General features: G+C 38.7%; 1 protein-coding gene across 1 annotated transcript; it reads left to right on the top strand.

Moving 5' to 3' along the window:
- Window positions 1-10,482: 10,482 nt before the first annotated feature.
- aqp8b (aquaporin 8b) lies at window positions 10,483-18,104 on the top strand (the record flags this gene model as incomplete). Its single annotated transcript, XM_080447411.1, has 5 exons — window positions 10,483-10,730; window positions 13,704-13,830; window positions 14,073-14,287; window positions 16,638-16,772; window positions 17,994-18,104. The coding sequence occupies 5 exons, from the start codon at window positions 10,483-10,485 to the stop codon at window positions 18,037-18,039; spliced, it is 771 nt and encodes a 256-aa protein (XP_080303537.1). The 3' UTR covers window positions 18,040-18,104.
- Window positions 18,105-19,441: the final 1,337 nt, after the last annotated feature.

Genomic DNA, 19,441 nt, shown 5'->3' on the forward strand with positions numbered 1-19,441 from the left:
CAAGCTCATAGCGCGGCTACGAGTTTGTAGATCTGCTTTTTTTTTATTTTATCGTGAATTTGTAAAACTTTCTGTGTGTGTGTGTGTGTGTGTGTGTGTGTGTGTGTGTGTGTGTGTATATACTCTTTTAAATCAATTTATTTTTTTACTCAAATCTGTACTTCCAGGGTTGCTGGAACCAAAACTTTGAGATGGGGGGTCGGCGGGGTCGGCGGCCAAATACATATCATTTTGGGTGTCTTTGACATGAACAAGTTTGAGGGCCACTGATATAGAAACATACGTTTTTCTGAATACTGTTTTTAGAAGTCATTTGTAGAAGTCTTGATTCAGGTCTTGATGGGTTAAAGGTAGTGTACGTGATTTTCTTTGGATAAAATAAGTGTTAAATAGCTCTATTCTGATATAGAGCAGCAGTCAGCTGAGGATGACAGGATTTGTCTGGGGGCATGCTGCTCCTGCTCTTTGCTCTCTTTGAAGAGCACAGTGAACTTCTCTTCATCCAGAATGACAAAGTCTTTTGGGAGCTGTTAGCTAGAGAAATGGCTAGCAAAAGGTTGAGCTTACGGGGACACAATGCAGCAACAAATGGAAAGGGATGCTGAAGGTGTATAAGGAGTGCTTATTGAGCAGAGCTACAGTACATGCCCATATTATGGTCCGCTCGATGCTCTGTTGCACAACATAAATCCCCTGTCAACAGCCAGTAGCACAAGTAAAAAGAGACGCTGGCTCTATATCAGAATATCGAGCTATTTAACAGATATTTTAACCAAAGAAAATCACGTACCCTATTCTATAGCACTATTCTGATTGTACTAATTTCTAGTGTTTGTTCAGGGGTCTCCAACTCTTTATTAAACAAAATGTATTTAAGCCAATTTTATGCAATCCGGATAGAGATCTCAGTCAGGATACAGATTAAGTCAAATTGGAAGTTATGACAAAGAAATGAGCAGACAGAATTGGAAGTGTGGAATAAAGTCAAGCTGATAAATGGGTGCCAGAAAGTGGTAGTCTGTGTTGGTTTTCTAAATATGTAACTAATGAAAAGTATTAAGAGCATGGGACTAAATGACTGCATACAAGGTTGTCTGAGGTTTCACCCGACAGTGATGATGAATGTAACTTGAACGTAAAATGTGAATAACGTGTACATTTAAAATAAACTGGTTCTGAAGTTTACATTTCTTTCAAATATTTATTTGCATTTAAGTGCCATAACACAAATAATTTAACACAATGTATATATTATATTTATAAAGTAAACTGTTGAAATATCTATTTGCATTTAAGTTCCTTTTAGCATAAATCCAATAACAAACGTATGTAAAACAAAATGTATATATTAAATTCATCAAATTCATCAATCTTCCCAACTCAAATGCATATGGTCAAATGCAATAACACAAACTTATGTAAAACAAAATGTATATATTAAATTCATCAATCTTCCCAACTCAAATGCATATGGTCAAATGCAATAACAAACTTATGTAAAACAAAATGTATATATTAAATTCATCAATCTTCCCAACTCAAATGCATATGGTCAAATGCAATAACACAAACTTATGTAAAACAAAATGTATATATTAAATTCATCAATCTTCCCAACTCAAATGCATATGGTCAAATGCAATAACAAACTTATGTAAAACAAAATGTATATATTAAATTCATCAATCTTCCCAACTCAAATGCATATGGTCAAATGCAATAACACAAACTTATGTAAAACAAAATGTATATATTAAATTCATCAAATTCATCAATCTTCCCAACTCAAATGCATATGGTCAAATGCAATAACACAAACTTATGTAAACAATGTATATATTAAATTCATCAACCTTCCCAACTCAAATGCACATGGTCAAAGCAAATCAAGGCGCAATTTATTAAAGAGTAAAGAATCCCCACCTCAGTTTACAAATGGAACCCTGGAGGTATTTATTCAATGGGAGATAGAAACTACACTCAAAGTTACAAATGGATAAATGAAATGACCTCGGAGGAGTTAAACGGTACAGATGGATGAAATATAAAACAAAGTGGTTTGAGTGAAGAACAGAAGCTGCTGTCTGAACCCAAGAAATAAATTCTGTTAAGTTAGGAGTTAACTCCCTCTCTCTATTTTATGTGTTGCTCTCTCTCTCACATGCCGCCTCTCTCGCTCTCTTTGTGTGGTATGTGTCTCATTTCCTTTCTCGCCCTCTCTCTCCCTCTCTCATTCTGACCCTCAGTGTACACGCCTCTCTACACCTCTCTCTCTCGCTCCCCCTCACTGTGTGTGTGTGTGTGTGTGTGTGTGTGTGTGTGTGTGTGTGTGTGTGTGTGTGTATGTAAAGTATAAGTGCTCTCTTCCTCTTCTCTCTTATGACCATTCTCACTTTTTTAGGTATTCTAAAATGTGGTTCTGCTGTTGCAGTATTTGTCTCAACAAGCCCATTTTCTCTATGTGGCGCTCTGCTGCCTCTTCTGCCCTCCTCTGTGTAGCGGCCTCTCTTTCCTTTGATTCCATTCTGTACTCTTGTACCCAAGTCGGCTCCTCTATATTTTTTCTTTTGCATTTTTTTTTTTTGTGTCTCTCTTGCTCATCTGGTCCTGGTGGTGGTGGGATGGTAGTGGTTGAAGGTAGGACAGTGTTGGTGGATGGTGGTAGGGTGGTGTTGGAACTGGAAGGAGAGTTGGGCAGAGGTCTAGGGATGGTGGCTGGTGGCTTAAAGCCACTTGAGCTACTGGCTGTTGACAGGGGATTGATGTTGGGGAATTTGTGCAGCAGGGCATCGAGAGGAGCATAATATGGGCATGTAGCCCTGCCAGCACCAGAGCGCTTATTATGGGCCAGCGTCTCTTTATACACCTTCAGCATCCCTTTCCACTTGTTACTGCATTGTGTCCCCGTCAGCTCATAGCCTTTGCCGGCCATTTCCCTGGCTAACAACTCCCAAGCCTTTTTTTTTGTCATTCTGGATGAACTGAAGTTCTCTCTATGCTCTTCATAGAGAGCAATGAGGAGCAGGATAGGAGCTTGCCCCCAGACAAATCCTGTCTTGTCATCCTCGACCTCAGCTAGCTGCTGCTGACTGGACTGTACTGAGGGCTCAGTGCTGGATTCAGTGGACTGTGATCCTCCTGGCTCTAAATGAATGAATACAATCATAAAAATGATAATTATTAAGGGTAATTAGGGGGGGGGGGGTGTTTAGAATAGAGTGCATGTTTAGAATAGAGTCAAACTGAACCAAAGTGTTCCAGCAGGACGACTAGCTGTAACGTTATTGAGTTATAAACTATTATAATAGCAGTGGTTCTCAAAGTGGGGTCCAGGGACCCCCAGGGGTCCTTGGGGGGTTCCCAGTCAAATGAAGACCATTTTAATTTCACCAGCTAGAAGTTAGCCCAGTGAGAATGTATAAGAATGACACATTATAGGTTTCACTCTCTCCACTGTTATGTCCCCACCTACAGTAGGCCTATAGACAACAATAATATTCTCTTATGGGGGTCCTAGCACAATATTTCAAACAGGGCCCGTGGCCTGAATAAACAATGTACAAACATGAGCCCAGGTAAATGGACACTTGTATGGTGATGTACTAAAAACTTGCCATAGCTAGCTTTCTCTACAGTTCTATTGACAGTAAATACTCGTTTAACTAACGTTGCCATTGCCAACATTTAACGGTAATGTAATTCATAACATTAGCTTGCTTACCTGCTGTTTGTTGGTGAGAGTTTTGTGCGTGCTGTATAATTGTGCCCAAAGGACCATACAAGCCGCAAACTGTACATTTTGCAATGATTTCCTCCGCCGCCATTTTTCACCGCTGGAGAGCGCTCGAGACCTACAACGCACTGGAAAAACCAGCCTCTGAGGTAGGGTCGGTCAGTGCGGGCACTCAGTGCACTGGGGCGCGGCGCACTCAATTTTCGAACGACACCGCACCGACTGCACTCAATAAACGAACGCCCAGAGGGAAAACCAGTGCGCTCAGTGCATATATCCGAACGCACCCCATGTCTCCTGCCTATTTAATGTTGCCATCAATTAGTTTATTCCTCCACTCTTCACCTACCTCTGTCTGCAGTAAACTGGTCCTATAGCTATATTATGCTTTGCCCACTCTAAGCATATGCTACATTTATCTGTATTTTTAGATTTGTATCCATATCCTCAGATACTATGAGTCATTTGACTCAGTCTCTTTATCTCACCTTATTTCCTGACTAGGTGACTACAGGTGTAGTTCAATCAGCAGCAGTCAGTCAATCAGCGGCAGTGCCCCAAAGCATTATGGTCATTGTAGTAATGCAGCAGTCCAGTCAAACCCCAGTCAAACACACACAGACTTCTATATTGTTCTGGCCATAGGGTGCAAATTTCAATTTTTGCTACTGTTATCTACTACAAATATTATTAACATTGAGTGACTAAGTTCTTCCAGGGGTGAAATGCTCCTTAATAGCAGAGATGGTGATAACCCTGTCTCTGTTCCTGACCTCTGCGGCGGCTCATTTGACCTCTGCACCTGCAAAGCACTGACTCCACTCTGCGTTGGACTGTCTGTGACCGTCGATGGGGTGGCGGTTAAAACCAAATGAAAAGTTAAAGCTTTATATTTTGATAGTAATCATTGCTAGAGTTTAATCATTAACGGGGGTCTCCCTGTTTCTCCAGCTCTTTAGTAAAAAAAAACGGAACACACATTCAGCCGAGTCGCCAATGTTATCCAACAGTGTTGATTTTGACAGCAAACTTTGATTTAGTTTTAGTCATAGTCTTTTGAATAAAAAGACACGTTGTGAGCATTGTAGATCGTCTATTTTCAGAGCGCAACACCCGAGCGCAACCAAGCATAAAATGTATTTTAGTTCTACTGGATCTCTTCTCCACTAGTCCCTCACTAACATTTTAGTCTAGTTTTTATTTGTTGACGAAATTGTCAATATATTTAGTCTTAGTTTTAGTCATCATAGCTTAGTTTTTATTTAGTTTTAATTTAGTTTAGTTTTGGTCAGTGAAAAAAGGTAGTCGACGAACGTTTTTCGTCATAGTTTTAGTCGACGAAATCAACACAGTTATCCAACCAGGAGAGGGAACACATTTTAGATCAGCCTCAAGTTTTGTGTGTTCTGCTTTTTTTGTTGGTATCATTGTGTATTATCTTATCTAACTGGGGTTGCCATTGTTTAGTGTTACAGTAAACATCTAGGCTTCTCAGGTCGTCTGGGAAAGGTTGGCCTTCTGTCTCCAAAGTCAAAACTAAATGCAGAAGCAGCGTTCAGTTTTTATGCAACAGTTAACAAAAAAACATCTACTGATGCACAAACGTGGACACATCATCATCAGTGTTGTTTCCTGGAGTCACTTCAGCCTCCATTTGTTTGTGTTCTGTTTTTTTTTTTCGTTCATCACTTCCAAGTTTACTTGTTCATCCCGTGAGTTTGCTCTCCTCCTGATTGGGTAAAATCCTTTGGGTTTCCTGACCTGAGGATGTATTTTGTCTTTACTAAAGAGCAGTGGTGGAAAAAGTACTCACATTTCTTACTTAAGTAAAAGTATCAATACTGCATTGTAGGAATACTTGGTTACAAGTAAAAGTCCGGAATTAAAAATTTACTTGAGTAAAAGTATTGGCATCAAAATATACTTAAAGTACCAAAAGTAAAAGCAATAAAATGTTTGAAAATAGCCGATCTACAAGCTCACAACGCAACGCGTTGTGAGCTTGTAGATCGGCTATTTTCAAATAGCCTACGTATAAAATAGGGTTAAAGTGGTTAATGTATGTTTTATAATGTAATGTATATCCGCAAAGTATCTAGTAACTAAAGTTTTCAAATAATTGTAGTGGAGTAAAAGTACAATATTTGCCTCTGAGATGTAGTGGAGTAGAAGTAAAAGTACTGATAATTGGAAATACTCCAGTAAAGTAAAACTTTTTTTTACTTAAGTACAGTACTTGAGTAAATGTACTTAGTTACTTTACACCACTGCTAAAGAGCTGAGGAGAGGAAGTATCAGCGAATAACAAAACTTCACTTCACCACCTTAGGAAACGTTTTGATATACAGATTACACAGTATAATCACTAATATTGTCAATCAAGGCATTCTGTGGATTCCCAGACAGGCCAGCCACAGTGAGGTGTCTATAATGACCAGCTCACTGTACATAATCATTTGCATATCTAACACACAGTACTATAGTCTGAATGGCTGCCCTGGCTTTGTCTGTCTGGGAGCGAGCCAGCATTGATGTGATTGTACTGTTGTCTGTAGGTGATAAGGTAGACTGTAGTAGTAATGGTTTGGACAATGTCAATAAGCAATTTGCACTAATAGTCAGTGGTGGAAAGTAACTAAGTGCATTTACTTAAGTACAATTTTGAGGTATTTGTACTTTACTTGAGTATTTCCCATTTCCAATACTTTGGATAATTCTACTCCACTACATCTCGGACCCAAATATTGTACTTTTACTCCACTACTATTATTTGAAAACTTCAGTTACTAGTTCACGTATTAGAAGGACAATATCAATCACCAGAACCAAGGACGGGTGTTTCCGATGAATCTAACATGGTTTGAAGTTACAATGGGTTTGTATAGGAGGGGGGTGTGTCTGATAAAATGAATATCAAATATCTAAATACTGAATCAAGCAACTTAAAAACCGTGGTGCTCCCAAAAAAAAAGAATGACCCAAAGTTTTTTTAAAGTGAAATATCCCTTTAAGTAACTTGAGTACCTTTTCCACCACTGCTTTAACTTTGATACTGTATGGTAGGTTGTTAGCTTGTTAACCCTGTGTGTGACGCCATTTTATCTTTACAAGGTCTTAAAGAAACGTGCCTGAAGTAACGTCCTGGCACAGGGTCCACCGTGAACCTCACCTGACCTGATTGTCAAGATCGTTGCTGTTTTACTTAAGTAAAAGTATCAATACTGCAATGCAGAAGTACTCCGTTACAAGTAAAAGTCCTGAATAAAAAATTTACTTGAGTAAAAGTATTGGTAACAAAATGTACTTAAAGTACCAAAAGTAAAAGTACAAAAATGTTTGAAAATAGCCGATCTACAAGCTCACAACGCGTCGCATCGCGACGCGTTGTGAGCTTGTAGATTAGCTTGTAGATTAGATTAGATAAAATAGTAGATTAGCTTGTAGATAAAATAGGGTTAAAGTGGTTAATGTGTGTTTTATAATGTAATCATTTATATCTGCAAAGTAACTAGTAACAAAAGTTTTCAAATAATTGTAGTGGAGTAAAAGTACAATATTTGCCTCTGAGATGTGGTGGAGTAGAAGTAAAAGTACTGAAAATTGGAAATACTCCAGTAAAGTAAAAGTACCTCAAGCTTGAACATAAGTATAGTACTTGAGTAAATGTACTTAGTTACTTTACACCACTGCTTTAAACTCAATTACAAGAATGTTATAGAGCTGTAGCCATGTTTACTGTTGCAGAAACATGGAGTTAATTGAGGACAAGTTTGTTTGACGGTTCAAAATGACTAAAAACATTGTTTAATGAATCTCCAGCTATAACTTTTGATTAATGTGTAATCAGATATCAGCAAATGATTGGTATGGCTAACAGATTTAGCTGTGTCATGGAATTCAATGCAGTCTGGTTTTTTTCTCTAACACAAAAAGCAGACTTTACATAGAAGGATCATTGTGTATTATCTTATCTAACTGGGGTTGCCATTGTTTAGTGTCACAGTAAACATCCAGACTTCTCTGCAGGTCTACTGGGAAAGGTCGGCCTTCTGTCTCCCAAGTCAAAACTAAATGCAGAAGCAGCGTTCAGTTTTTTTTATGCAACAGTTAACAAAAAACATCTACTGATGGATGCACAAACTTGGACACATCATCATTAGTGTTGTTACTTGGGAGTCACTGGGTGTTTCGGGTCTTGCAAACAGACACCCTCCTCCAGGCGGCCCGACCGAGGCTGATCAGACCCCGGCCTGTGTCCAAGTGGCACGTACGCTACTGCCCCCACTGTCTCTTTCTGTCTCTCGCAAAGTCAGTGCGTTACACATGGGACTGACATTTGCACCTTAATCCCATGTAGAAAGCACTGACTTTTTTTCCCGTCTTTTTATTGTGTTTTTCTTTTTTTTCTCTAAGCACCTTAACCAACGTCCATAAGTATATCATGCACAGTATACATTGCTGCTATGCTCAGGCACCGTTGTCATATTTCTTTATCTCAGGTACTAGTGTAAATATGTAGATGACTTGTTTGGCTTTTTTTGTTGTTCTCTTGTCTGATCTCCCCACTTGACATAAGCGTCATAATTATACAAACAAAAATGCACCCTTGTAATTGGGCCTGTTACCTCACCACCTTTAACCCATTCAATCCGGGAAAGCATCTGTGTCATTTTAGATTTATTTGGCTATCACAAAATAGCAGATCTACAAGCTCATAGCGCGGCACGCGGTGCAGCGCCATGAGCTTGTAGATCTGCTATTTTTTGAAAAATCGGATTTCACAAATGGTCGCTTTAAAAAATATATATATTCAAAGATTAGCAAAAAGTTTCAAGCTCATTGTGCGGCACTCTGTGCTGAGCTATGAGCTTGTAGATCTTCTATTTTTTGATCTTGCCATTTTACTGTCATAACAGGGTTCATGTTGATCTAAGCAGGAATTCTCCAGACCTACAGTAGTTGTATTTGACCCATTTCCCCCAAAACATCCGTGAACTGCCATAGCATTGAGTTTTATTACAGAGAACCTTGCACTGATAAAACCCCACTTCAGCCTTATTGCCGTGCTGGAAAAGTGCCTTTTTATTCTTCAAAAACATAGTTATCTAACTTCCATGTAAATTATTAAGTTTCAACAACGCTAGCATATACTTAAACTGTTTTATCTCAGCCTGTCAGCAAAAGTTATTTCCCTGATTATCATGTGATGATGGTCAAACTATCTTAGATTAATGAGATAGAGGGAGAGAGAGAGGCTAGAGGGTTCACAGCAGGTCAGTCATTGGGTGCAGTGGCGGAAAAAGTACTCAAGTAGGAGCATCAATACTGCAATGCAGAAGTACTCTGTTACAAGTAAAAGTCCAGTACAAAAGTATTGGTATCAAAATGTACTTAAAGTACCAAAAGTAAAAGTACTAAAATCTACAGAAATAGCAGACCTACAAGCTCACAACGCATCGCATCGCGGCGCGTTGTAACTAGTAACTAGCAAAGTAACTACTAAAGTTTTCAAATAATTGTAGTGGAGTAAAAGTACAATATTTGCCTCTGAGATGTAGTGGAGTAGAAATAAGAGTATAGACAATTGGAAATACTCCAGTAAAGTGAAAGTACCTCAAAATTGTACTTAAGCACAGTACTTGAGTAAATGTACTTAGTTACTTTACGCCACTGATTGAGTGCAACATCTACTATAATGGCCCTGCCTCCTCCAGACGTTTGGTTCAATGTCTTGAACCAAAGTTCAAGTCATTAGTCGGCACAAGCGTGCAGATATCTGGATGCACAGCTCAGGACAGAGTCACTGAGAGATCCATCCTCAAAGCTCCAACAACAACCAGACCTCCCTCTCTCTCTCTCTAATTCTAAACCAACAGAACCAGACCTCTCTCTCTCTCTCTAAGACCTCTCTCTCAACCAGAACTCTCATTCAACCAGACATCTCTCTCTCTCAGTCTATAAACCAACAGAATACAACCAGATCTCTCTCTTCCTTGGACCCACCTGTGGATTACACCAGGTACAAGTGACTTTTTTTCTCCCCCTCTTTTCTCATGGAACTTCTTGTGGATTATACCAGGGTCAGTCCACCTTATGTGGATGATGCGGTCGACACGCACTGACTTCTTGCACCTTAATCCCATGTATAACGCACTGACTTCTGTCTTTTATTGTGATTTTTTTCTCTAAGCACCTTAACTAACGTCCATAAGTATATCATGCACAGTATACATTGCTGCTATGCTCACGCACCTTTATATCTTATCTCAGGTACTAGTGTAAATATGTAGATAACTTATTTTTTTCTCCTTTCCCACTTGCAATGCTATCGCGATGCGACGCGTTGTGAGCTTGTAGATCTGCTATTTCCAAATAGCCTAGGTATAAAATAGGGCTGAAGTGGTTAATGTATGTTTTATAATGTAATAATTTATATCTGCAAAGTAACAAGTAACTAAAGTTTTCAAATAATAGTATTGGAAGTATCATATTTGCCTCTGAGATGTAGTGGAGTAGAAGTAAAAGTATTGGAAATTGGAAATACTCAAGTAAAGTACAAATACCTCAAAATTGTACAGTACTTAAGTAAATGTACTTAGTTACTTTCCACCACTGGAAATAACGTTACGATGGGAGCTATGTACGAAAGCGAATTTCACCCACTTTTTTACTTTTTAAACCTGTGATGTGACAATAAACCTGATTCTGATTCTAAACCAAACAGAATAACCAATATGGCCGACGAGAAGATGGAGCTGGGGGACATGGGCTCCTCTCTGATGGACTCCGACAAGAGGTCATCGCCTCCTTCCAGCCCTCCCAACAGGTTTGAGCGCATGTTCCAGCCCTGCCTGGCGGAGCTGGTGGGCACCACGTTCTTCGTGTTCATCGGCTGCGTCTCGGTCATCGAGAACGTGGAGTCGACCGGCCGCCTGCAGCCGGCTCTGGTGCACGGCCTGGCCGTGGCCGTCATGGTGGCCTGCATGGCGGAGATCAGGTGAGGGAAAACTCCTCTTCTTATTCTTCTTCTTCTTCTTGCGTTTCCATTTATAAATGTGTGCAAAGTGAGAAAAAGTTGAACTGAGCAATGACTTCATTTGGCTGAGTTTTTTGGGGGACAAATCGAGCATCAGTAGCATGTTAATTAAGCCCACTGAGCATTTAGAGCGTTAGACTTCTAAAATAGTCTAACGGCTAGGCTAAAACCGGGTTACAACTAGTCTAAAAGTAAAAGTTTTTTCAACGTCTATTTTTAGCCTAGACGTTGATTAGCTGTTTTTTTAAGCGTCTATATATAGACCGTTGTCTATATTATAGCCGTTGAAAAGACGTCTGTAATATAGACGTCTAAATCTAGACGCTTAAAAAACAGCTAGTCTAGGCTAAGAATAGACGTTGAAAAAAACGTTCACTTTTAGACCAGTTATAACCCGGTTTTAGACGAAGGTGGCTCACTGGGAGGCCTGAGGTTCCGATTCTACAAATGTCTTCTGAATCCTAAAAGTTTTTTTTTAAAACTATGTTGCTATAATATCAGTGGTTCTCAAACTTATTCATGTCAAGGACCCCCAAAATTATATGTATTTGGCCGCCGACCCCCGTCTCAAAATATTTTGTTTCAAGGACCCCCAAGAAGCAAAGATTTGAGTTAAACATTTTTCACGATTTTTGTAAAATAGCAGATCTACAAGCTCATAGCGTGGCACTATGAGCTTGTATATCTGCTATTTTTGAATAGCCAAAGTATAAAATAATGGTTTAAGTGGTTACACAGATGCGTTCCTGGTATTAATGGGCCAACCCAGCCTATGGCGTCCTTATGGTGGGGGTGAAAATAGCAGATCTACAAGCTCTCAAGATTTTGGAACATAAGGGGAACATGAAATTCAAGTTGATAAATGGATAGGCCTACTCTCTCTTGATTGGCTCAAATTGGCAACCCACCTGAAAATGTATTTTCTGTTTATTAAAGAGCTGGAGAGATGGGGGGACCCCTGTTACTGAACAAACACTCTATATAGCAATGATTACTATCACAAGAGCGTTCACCTTTTAACAAAAACCTTTTTGTTTTAACCAAAAAATACCCTACCTACCTTTAAATGTATTTTTTATGCCTTTTCTAAAGCACTTTGAAATGCCTTTGTGTGTGAAATATGCTCCACAAATAAACTTGCCTTGCATGTCTGTGACGTCCATGGATAGTTAAAATGTTGCTTGTATAGATAAGGTAATGAGAGGAGACATTGTAAAAAGAAAAAAACATTCTCTCAGTCTTCTGACATTTGATTTTATCACCCTTTCTCATGCTACTGTGCATCTCATCACAACATATTTGACATTTTGAGACAATATTGCATTTTTTCTTCTTTTTATCAATCTTTTTATTGGAGAATAACAATTTTAACATTCAGCCATTAGATAATACAGCTCTCCATAGATGTATTTAAACAAAATAATTAAACAAGACATTGACAATATTGCACTTATAAAGCTGCCCTCTGGTAGTCTAACAACAGTGGTTGGTTCTCAAACTTTTCCTTGTCAAGGAACCCCCAAATTAACATATATTTGGCTGCGGACAGACCCCCCACCTGAAAATATTTTGTGCCAGTGACATCATTTTTTTTTAACCCATTAGGACCGGGAATGCATCTGTGTGTCATTTCTTTGGCTATTCAAAAATAGCAGATCTACAAGCTCGTGCCGCGCTACGAGCTTGAAGATCTGCTATTTTTTTTTTTATTGTGAAAATTTGTGCAAATCTCTGAATATATATATTTTGATTTCAAGCAAACATTTTTAACTCAAATCTTTGCTTCTGGGATTCTACAAATGTGTTCTAAATCCGAACAGTTTTTTTTTTTAAACGTATGTTATATCAGTGGTTCTCAAACTTTTTAATGTCAAGGACCCCCAAAGTTTACACGTATTTGGCCGCGGACCCCAATCTGAAAATATTTTGTTCCAGGGACCCCCCCAGAAGCAAAGATTTGAATTGATTTTGAAAAATATATTCAAATATTTGCGCAAATGTTCATGATTTTTCAAAAATAGCAGATCTACAAGCTCATAGTGCGGCACTCGGTGCCGCGCTATGAGCTTGTAGATCTGCTATTTTTGAATAGCCAAGGTATAAAAGTAATGGTTAAAGTGGTTACACAGATGCGTTCCCGGTCTTTAATGGGTTAAATAGCAGGCTAATTTCAAATAGCCGATGTACACAGGGGTTAGAGAGGTCAAAATGATTTATTTTAATGCAATATTAACTAATTTAGATAGACTGGGAACCCCTTGAACCCTCTCAAGGCCCCCCCCCCTGGGGCTCCTAGACAGGCCCCACTTTGTGAGAAGCACTGTTTAAACACAGTTATTAAGGATGAACAAGCCTAATCTAATCCTGAACTGATTGCTGCCATTGAAGTCACACTCCTGACTGATAGGAGAGCATGTGTGTAAAAAACAACACTTCATAAAACCCTTGAACAGTGGTGTTTTTTTTTTTACTTTACTGGAGTATTTCCAAATTTCAGTACTCTTACTTCTACTCCACTACATCTCAGGTGCAAATATTGTACTTTTGCTCCACTACAATTATTAGATTTTTTTTTTGTACTAGTTACTTTGTAGATTTCGATTATTATTACAAAAACATACATTAACCACTTCAGCCCTATATACATGTTGACCATTTGAAAATAGCAGAGCTTGTAGATCTGCTATTTTCAATTAGCATAAAGAGTACTTTCTACTTTTGGTACTTTTAAGTCCATTTTGATTCCAATACTTTTGTACTTTTACTCAAGTACATTTTGAATGTACGGACTTTTACTTGTAACAGAGTATGTCTACATTGCAGGATTGATACTTTTACTTAAGTAAAACATTTGAGTATTTTTTTTCCACCACTGCCCTTGAAACTAATTTTGTTCTTTCGTCCCCTCCCTCGCTCCCCCCCCCCCTCATACAGTGGCGCTCACTTCAACCCCCCCTTCACCCTGGCCATCTACCTGTGCGGGGGCATGGAGTTGAAAATGGTGGTCCCGTATCTGGCCTCTCAGGTGGGGGGAGGGGTGATCGGAGCAGCCATGGCAAAGGTGAGTGTCCTTCTCTGTATATAAGTTACTTATCGAAAGGTTTCTCAATCTAAAATCTAAAGTTTTGTGGTATTATCTGGACTTTGTAGAAGTCCAGACAGTATATGATGCAATGTGGACCTCTGGAGTGAGTGTGGAAATCTCAGGTGATCGGGGAGGAAATTATTAATGAATGGGTTTAAAACCAACACTTGGTGTGAGGATTTGACTGTAACGTTGTGACCTTTGTGTCCGCAATGCAGGCGATGACCAGCACGGAGCACTACGCCGCGGCCCAGGGCGCCGCGTTCACCCTGCTGAAGGCTGAGAGCCAGCTGAGCGGCGCTCTGTTCGGGGAGGTGGCCATGACGTGCCTGGTCACTATGGTGGTGCTGCTGGGGGCCGTTAACGCCAAGAGCAGGAGCCCCCTGGTGCCCTTCATGGTGGGCTGCACCGTCATCATCAACGTCCTGGCAGGGTGAATAATAACTCATCATCATAATAATAATGATAATAATAATCAGTGGTGGAAAGTAACTAAGTAGAATTTCAACAATTTCTGTACACTTTTTTGAAAAAATTCTTCCTCCTAGTTTAAAGGAGAATTCCGGACATTTTAAGTGTTATCTTTGATGTGTTACTCCACCTACCGACGTAAACAGTGGCATTGTTTATTTCCAGAGATTCCCCTGTCGTCATATTTTCAACCCCCTCCGTTGTCATAATGGGAGCGCGTGTCATAGGGAAATTCGTCTATCCAGAACCTGGCAACTTGGTGTTGCCATGTTGAGAAACAAGCAACTAGCGTTAGCTCGTTCGTCATTAGCGGTAGCCTCTCAGGAACTTTCACTGCATGTTTGACTATCATGAGACTCCACAATGAGTAGTAGTAGAGAAAAAAATAACTTTGCATCGGTTATAATAGACGAATTTCCCTATGACACGCGCTCCCATTATGACAACGGAGGGGGTTGAAAATATGACGACAGGGGAATCTCTGGAAATAAACAATGCCACTGTTTACGTCGGTAGGTGAGTAACGACACATCAAAGATAACACTTAAAATGTCCGGAATTCTCCTTTAACCATAATACGGTACCTGATGATTATGTTTTAGGGGGGGGGGGGATCACTGAAAATCACGGCACCCCGTCTTTGACTTTGGCTAGTTCACTACAGAGCCTGTGGCTTAATCTGAAACAGTCTGTAGTTTAAGAATTACTGATTAATTGTGACCAAAGAAGACGCCTCCAAAGCCTCACAACGATTTACACATATTTTGTAATTAAGCCTTTATAGTTTTTGTCAATTGAGGGCTTAATTTAGACACAATCCATCGGAAAAATCATTTTTTTTTTCTGCTATCAGAAACTTTTTCAAATAATCAGTAACTTCTGTTTTCCAAATATACTGTAATATGATTCATGTGTGATTATTATGCTTTCCCTGGCTTTACTTGACCCATTGAGACCTGGATCTGTGTAATTTTTTTATTTGAGCTAAAAAGCATTATTTTACACTTTGGCTATTCAAAAATAGCAGATATACAAGCTCATAGCGCGGCACCGAGTGCCGTGCCACAAGCTTGTAGATCTGCTATTTTTGAAAAATTGAGAAAATATGTGCAAATCTTTGAATATATATATTTTTTTTTAAGCGACCATTTGTAACTCAAATCTTTGCTTCTGGAGGGTCCCTGGAACAAAATATTTTGAGATGGGGGTCCGCGGCCAAATACATATAATTTTGGGTGGTCCTTGACATGAAAATGTTTGAGCACCACTGATATAAAAAGAATACTGTTGGGATTTAGGAGACATGTAGAATCGGCTTCAGGTCTTAATGGGTTAAAGATGGTGAGAGAATATTGAACGTCTTATTGCTGTTGCTCTGTGAGAAAGCCTTGTATGTGTGTATATATCACGCATCTGATCTCAAAATCATGTTTGAACATCATAGATCTGTATCTCACAGTGCAGGATGTCATGTTTGCACGAGTCACAAATGACTCCAGACATGAAGATAAGATGGAAATGTGTGATAAGATGAGTGTCATAGTTGTTATGGTGCCCTGGCCTTGTTTTAGAATTCCTATATGAACATAATTATGTGCATCTTTCCCACACAACTACAGAGAGCTTATCTCAATGCAAACACCACTATTAGTACTGGACAGTAACTAAGAACATTTACCCAAGTACTGTGCAATTACAATTTTGAGGTACATTTACTTTGCTTGAGTATTTTCTGTTTTACTCCACCACCTCCCAGAGCTAAATATTGTACTGTTTACTCCACCCAACATTATTTGACATATGCTCGTTATTTGATATACCCTATTTTATACTTTGGCTATTTGAAAATAGCTGATCTATAAGTGCAACGTGTTGTGAAATTGTAGAACAACAAAACAAAAGTTTTAAAGTTACATTTTCTTTTACTTTCTCAATGTAAGTATATTTTGATGGCTGCTTTTGTACTTTTACTCAGGTTATATTTTGAACACAGGCCTTTTATTTGCAGCAGAGTTTTATTATATGATGGTATTGATACTGGTATTGCTTTTTTTTTTTAATTATACTGGTAATTTAGACCTGAGGCCGATTCTAAAAACGCCTTCTAAATCCTGACCTTAGTTATCTGAAAAACGTCAAATATTTGTTAAAAGATTACAACAAATGTATGTTGTATGTTGTATAGTTACAAATAGAGGTTCCTGTCCAAAATGGGTTAAGTAAATAATCTGTGTAGTTCTTCCACCTCTCTGAACACCATTATGTCACAAACAGAAAATAACAGTAATCTGTCTTGTTTATCTGTCCTATAGCGGGGACGTGTCCGGTACGTGTCTGAACCCGGCCAGAGCCTTCGGTCCGGCGCTGCTCTCTAACTACTGGACCTACCACTGGGTGTACTGGGTGGGCCCCATCGGAGGGGGCCTGGTGGCAGCTGGACTGGTTCGGTAGGTTTACAACACACTAACTACTGGACCTACCCACTGGGCAGTGGTGGAAAAAGTATACTCCCATTGTTTACTTGAGTAAAAGTATCAATACTGCAATGTAGAAGTACTCTGTTACAAGTAAAAGTCCGGAATTAAAAATTCACTTGAGTAAAAGTACAAAAGTATTGGTATCAAAATGGACTTAAAGTAATACTAGGTAACGTTTTCAACAAAACTAAAGTTAAATTGTATATCTTTTGTGAATTTCACCCCCGGAAGCCTTTTATTTATATATTTTCTATTGAACGTGTACGGGGGGGACTTTCCCGGGAAAATGACGTTCCTGGCCAACGTCATGACGTCGTGGCCGACGTCCTCAGGAACTACCGCAACGGTTTCCTGTTTGGCCAGGAACTACCGCGCTATTAACAAAAAGGAACCTCACGCTGATTTTAAGATAATGTAGGATTGGAAGATCGAAAAAGAACAGAAAAAGAAAGCACAGCTCATGGTAACTAATGCTCCACTGGCTAAGAGAAACGATCCGTAGATAGTATAAAACAATTAAAAGATCGCTTTTTGAAACGCTTCCGGCTTCCGGTGAAAACGAATGGAATTCTGGGTAATCGAGGACTAGGGAAATTGTATGCAGTGACGGTAGTGACCAGCAGAGGTTGCTAAAAATCGTTATTTGTGATTCTGCATTGTACAACTTTAAAGTACCAAAAGTAGAAAGTACTTCTTATGCAGGAATATCCCATTTCACAAGTTTTCAAATGTATAAAATGTATAAATATCTTTGAAAATAGCAGATCTACAAGCTCACAATACGTCGCGTCACGACGCATTGTGAGCTTGTAGATCGGCTATTTTCAAATGGACGAAATGTATATTGGGCTGAAGTGGTTAATGTATGTTTTGTAATAATAATGCAACTAGTAACTAAAGTTTTCAAATATTTGTAGTGGAGTAAAAGTACAATATTTGTTGATCCGAGATGTAGTGGAGTAGAAGTAAAAGTATTGGAAATTGGATATACTCTAGTAAAGTACAAATACCTCAAAATTGTACTTAAGTACAGTACTTGAGTAAATGTACTTAGTAACTTTACACCATTTAATTGGGGAGATTTCAAACATCAAATAGTTCTTTTGGGTGTCAAGCTTAAAGGTTTGGGAACCACTGAATTACAGACACATAAATGAAGATTAATGAATGTTATTATTTGACTCTTTTTAGACTTCTCCTTGGAGACAGAGAGACCAGACTCTTCCTCAAACCATGAAACCGTGGAAACCACGTCAACATGAGAGAGACGTGAAGATGACTTATATCAAAATGTACCCTTTCTACTAAAAATGTAACCCTTTATTTTGACCTGTTTTTATATTATGTATATGTATATATTCTACGCTATTTTTTTTGTATTAGAGATGATTTGTTTTTTTTACACAATAAACTGAGATCCTCCATCTTTTTCCCTTTTGTGGTTTTTAATCAAGTATGCGAGTTGACTCGTATTCTCACGTTATAAGTTTTGCCGGTACAAACACAACTATTAATGTGGTATGTAGCTGTGTTGATTTCGTCGACTAAAACTATGACGGAAAATGTTGGTCGACTAAAACTAGACAAAAACTAAAACCTTTCAGATGACTAAAATATGACAAACTAAATGGAATTGTATTCAAAAGGCTATGACTAAAACTAAATCAAAGTTTGCTGTCAAAATCAACACTGGTATGTAGCAAGTCATGATGTAATAACATCTCTGTGTTATAATGAATGTAGTATGAGAATTATGTCATACAGTGCAGATTGTAGATCGGCTCTTTTAGGAAATTTCTGAATGTTCTGAATGTTTGGGATTCGAACCCCAGTCTCCCGCATGGTAAGGGACACCTAAGGCCAAACCACACTAATATAGCCTCTCCCTTGAACAGGGGAGACATTTGAAGATGTCTTGACACTGTAATGGGCTTTGGACTGATATAGACAGAGACAAAGCTGTTCATGTGAAAGATGTTTGCATACTGAGCAACACAGAATATTCACCACATGCTGACTGCATGTTTTAATTTCATTGTGTTTCAAGCTTAGGCATAGGATGTTGCTGTGCATTTGATCGCTTGGATCTGGGTGTGCATGCTTTGTTTATTATATATTTTTATTTCTTGATGGAATAATAACCTCCTATCCGTGGCAGCAGACCAAAATGATGGCGATTTATAAAATACTTTGAATTAGATGGGGTTTTCATTGTGTGCACTGTAAATTATGTCCCACAGAAAGTAATGCTCACTCATGCACTTTGATGTCATTATTGAATGCACGTCATTCTGGCTTGAAACCTTGAAATGTAGAAACATTATTTCGTTTTTATTTATCATGTACAATTATTTCATTCATTTAGACCTATTTGTGTTTGCTATTAGCCTATGTGTGCAGTGTGCTTGAGAGATACATAGGGTGTATATTTTGTAATAACCTAATAACACAATATTTCTACAGCTGTAGCCTATTGACTTGTTCCTACTAAAACGATCTGTAAGAATAAGAGTCAAGCAAAATGAAATTATGAGAAATGTGCATCAACAGAAGTAGCTATTACATGCAAGCAATCAAACTCATCTGTGTCACATATTAAGTTATATTTGAAAGAGTTGTTAGGACTCATAACAATGAAT

Source organism: Gymnoscopelus braueri (genome assembly GCF_963280865.1).
Source record: "Gymnoscopelus braueri genome assembly, chromosome: 13".
Classification (NCBI taxonomy): Eukaryota; Metazoa; Chordata; class Actinopteri; order Myctophiformes; family Myctophidae; genus Gymnoscopelus; species Gymnoscopelus braueri.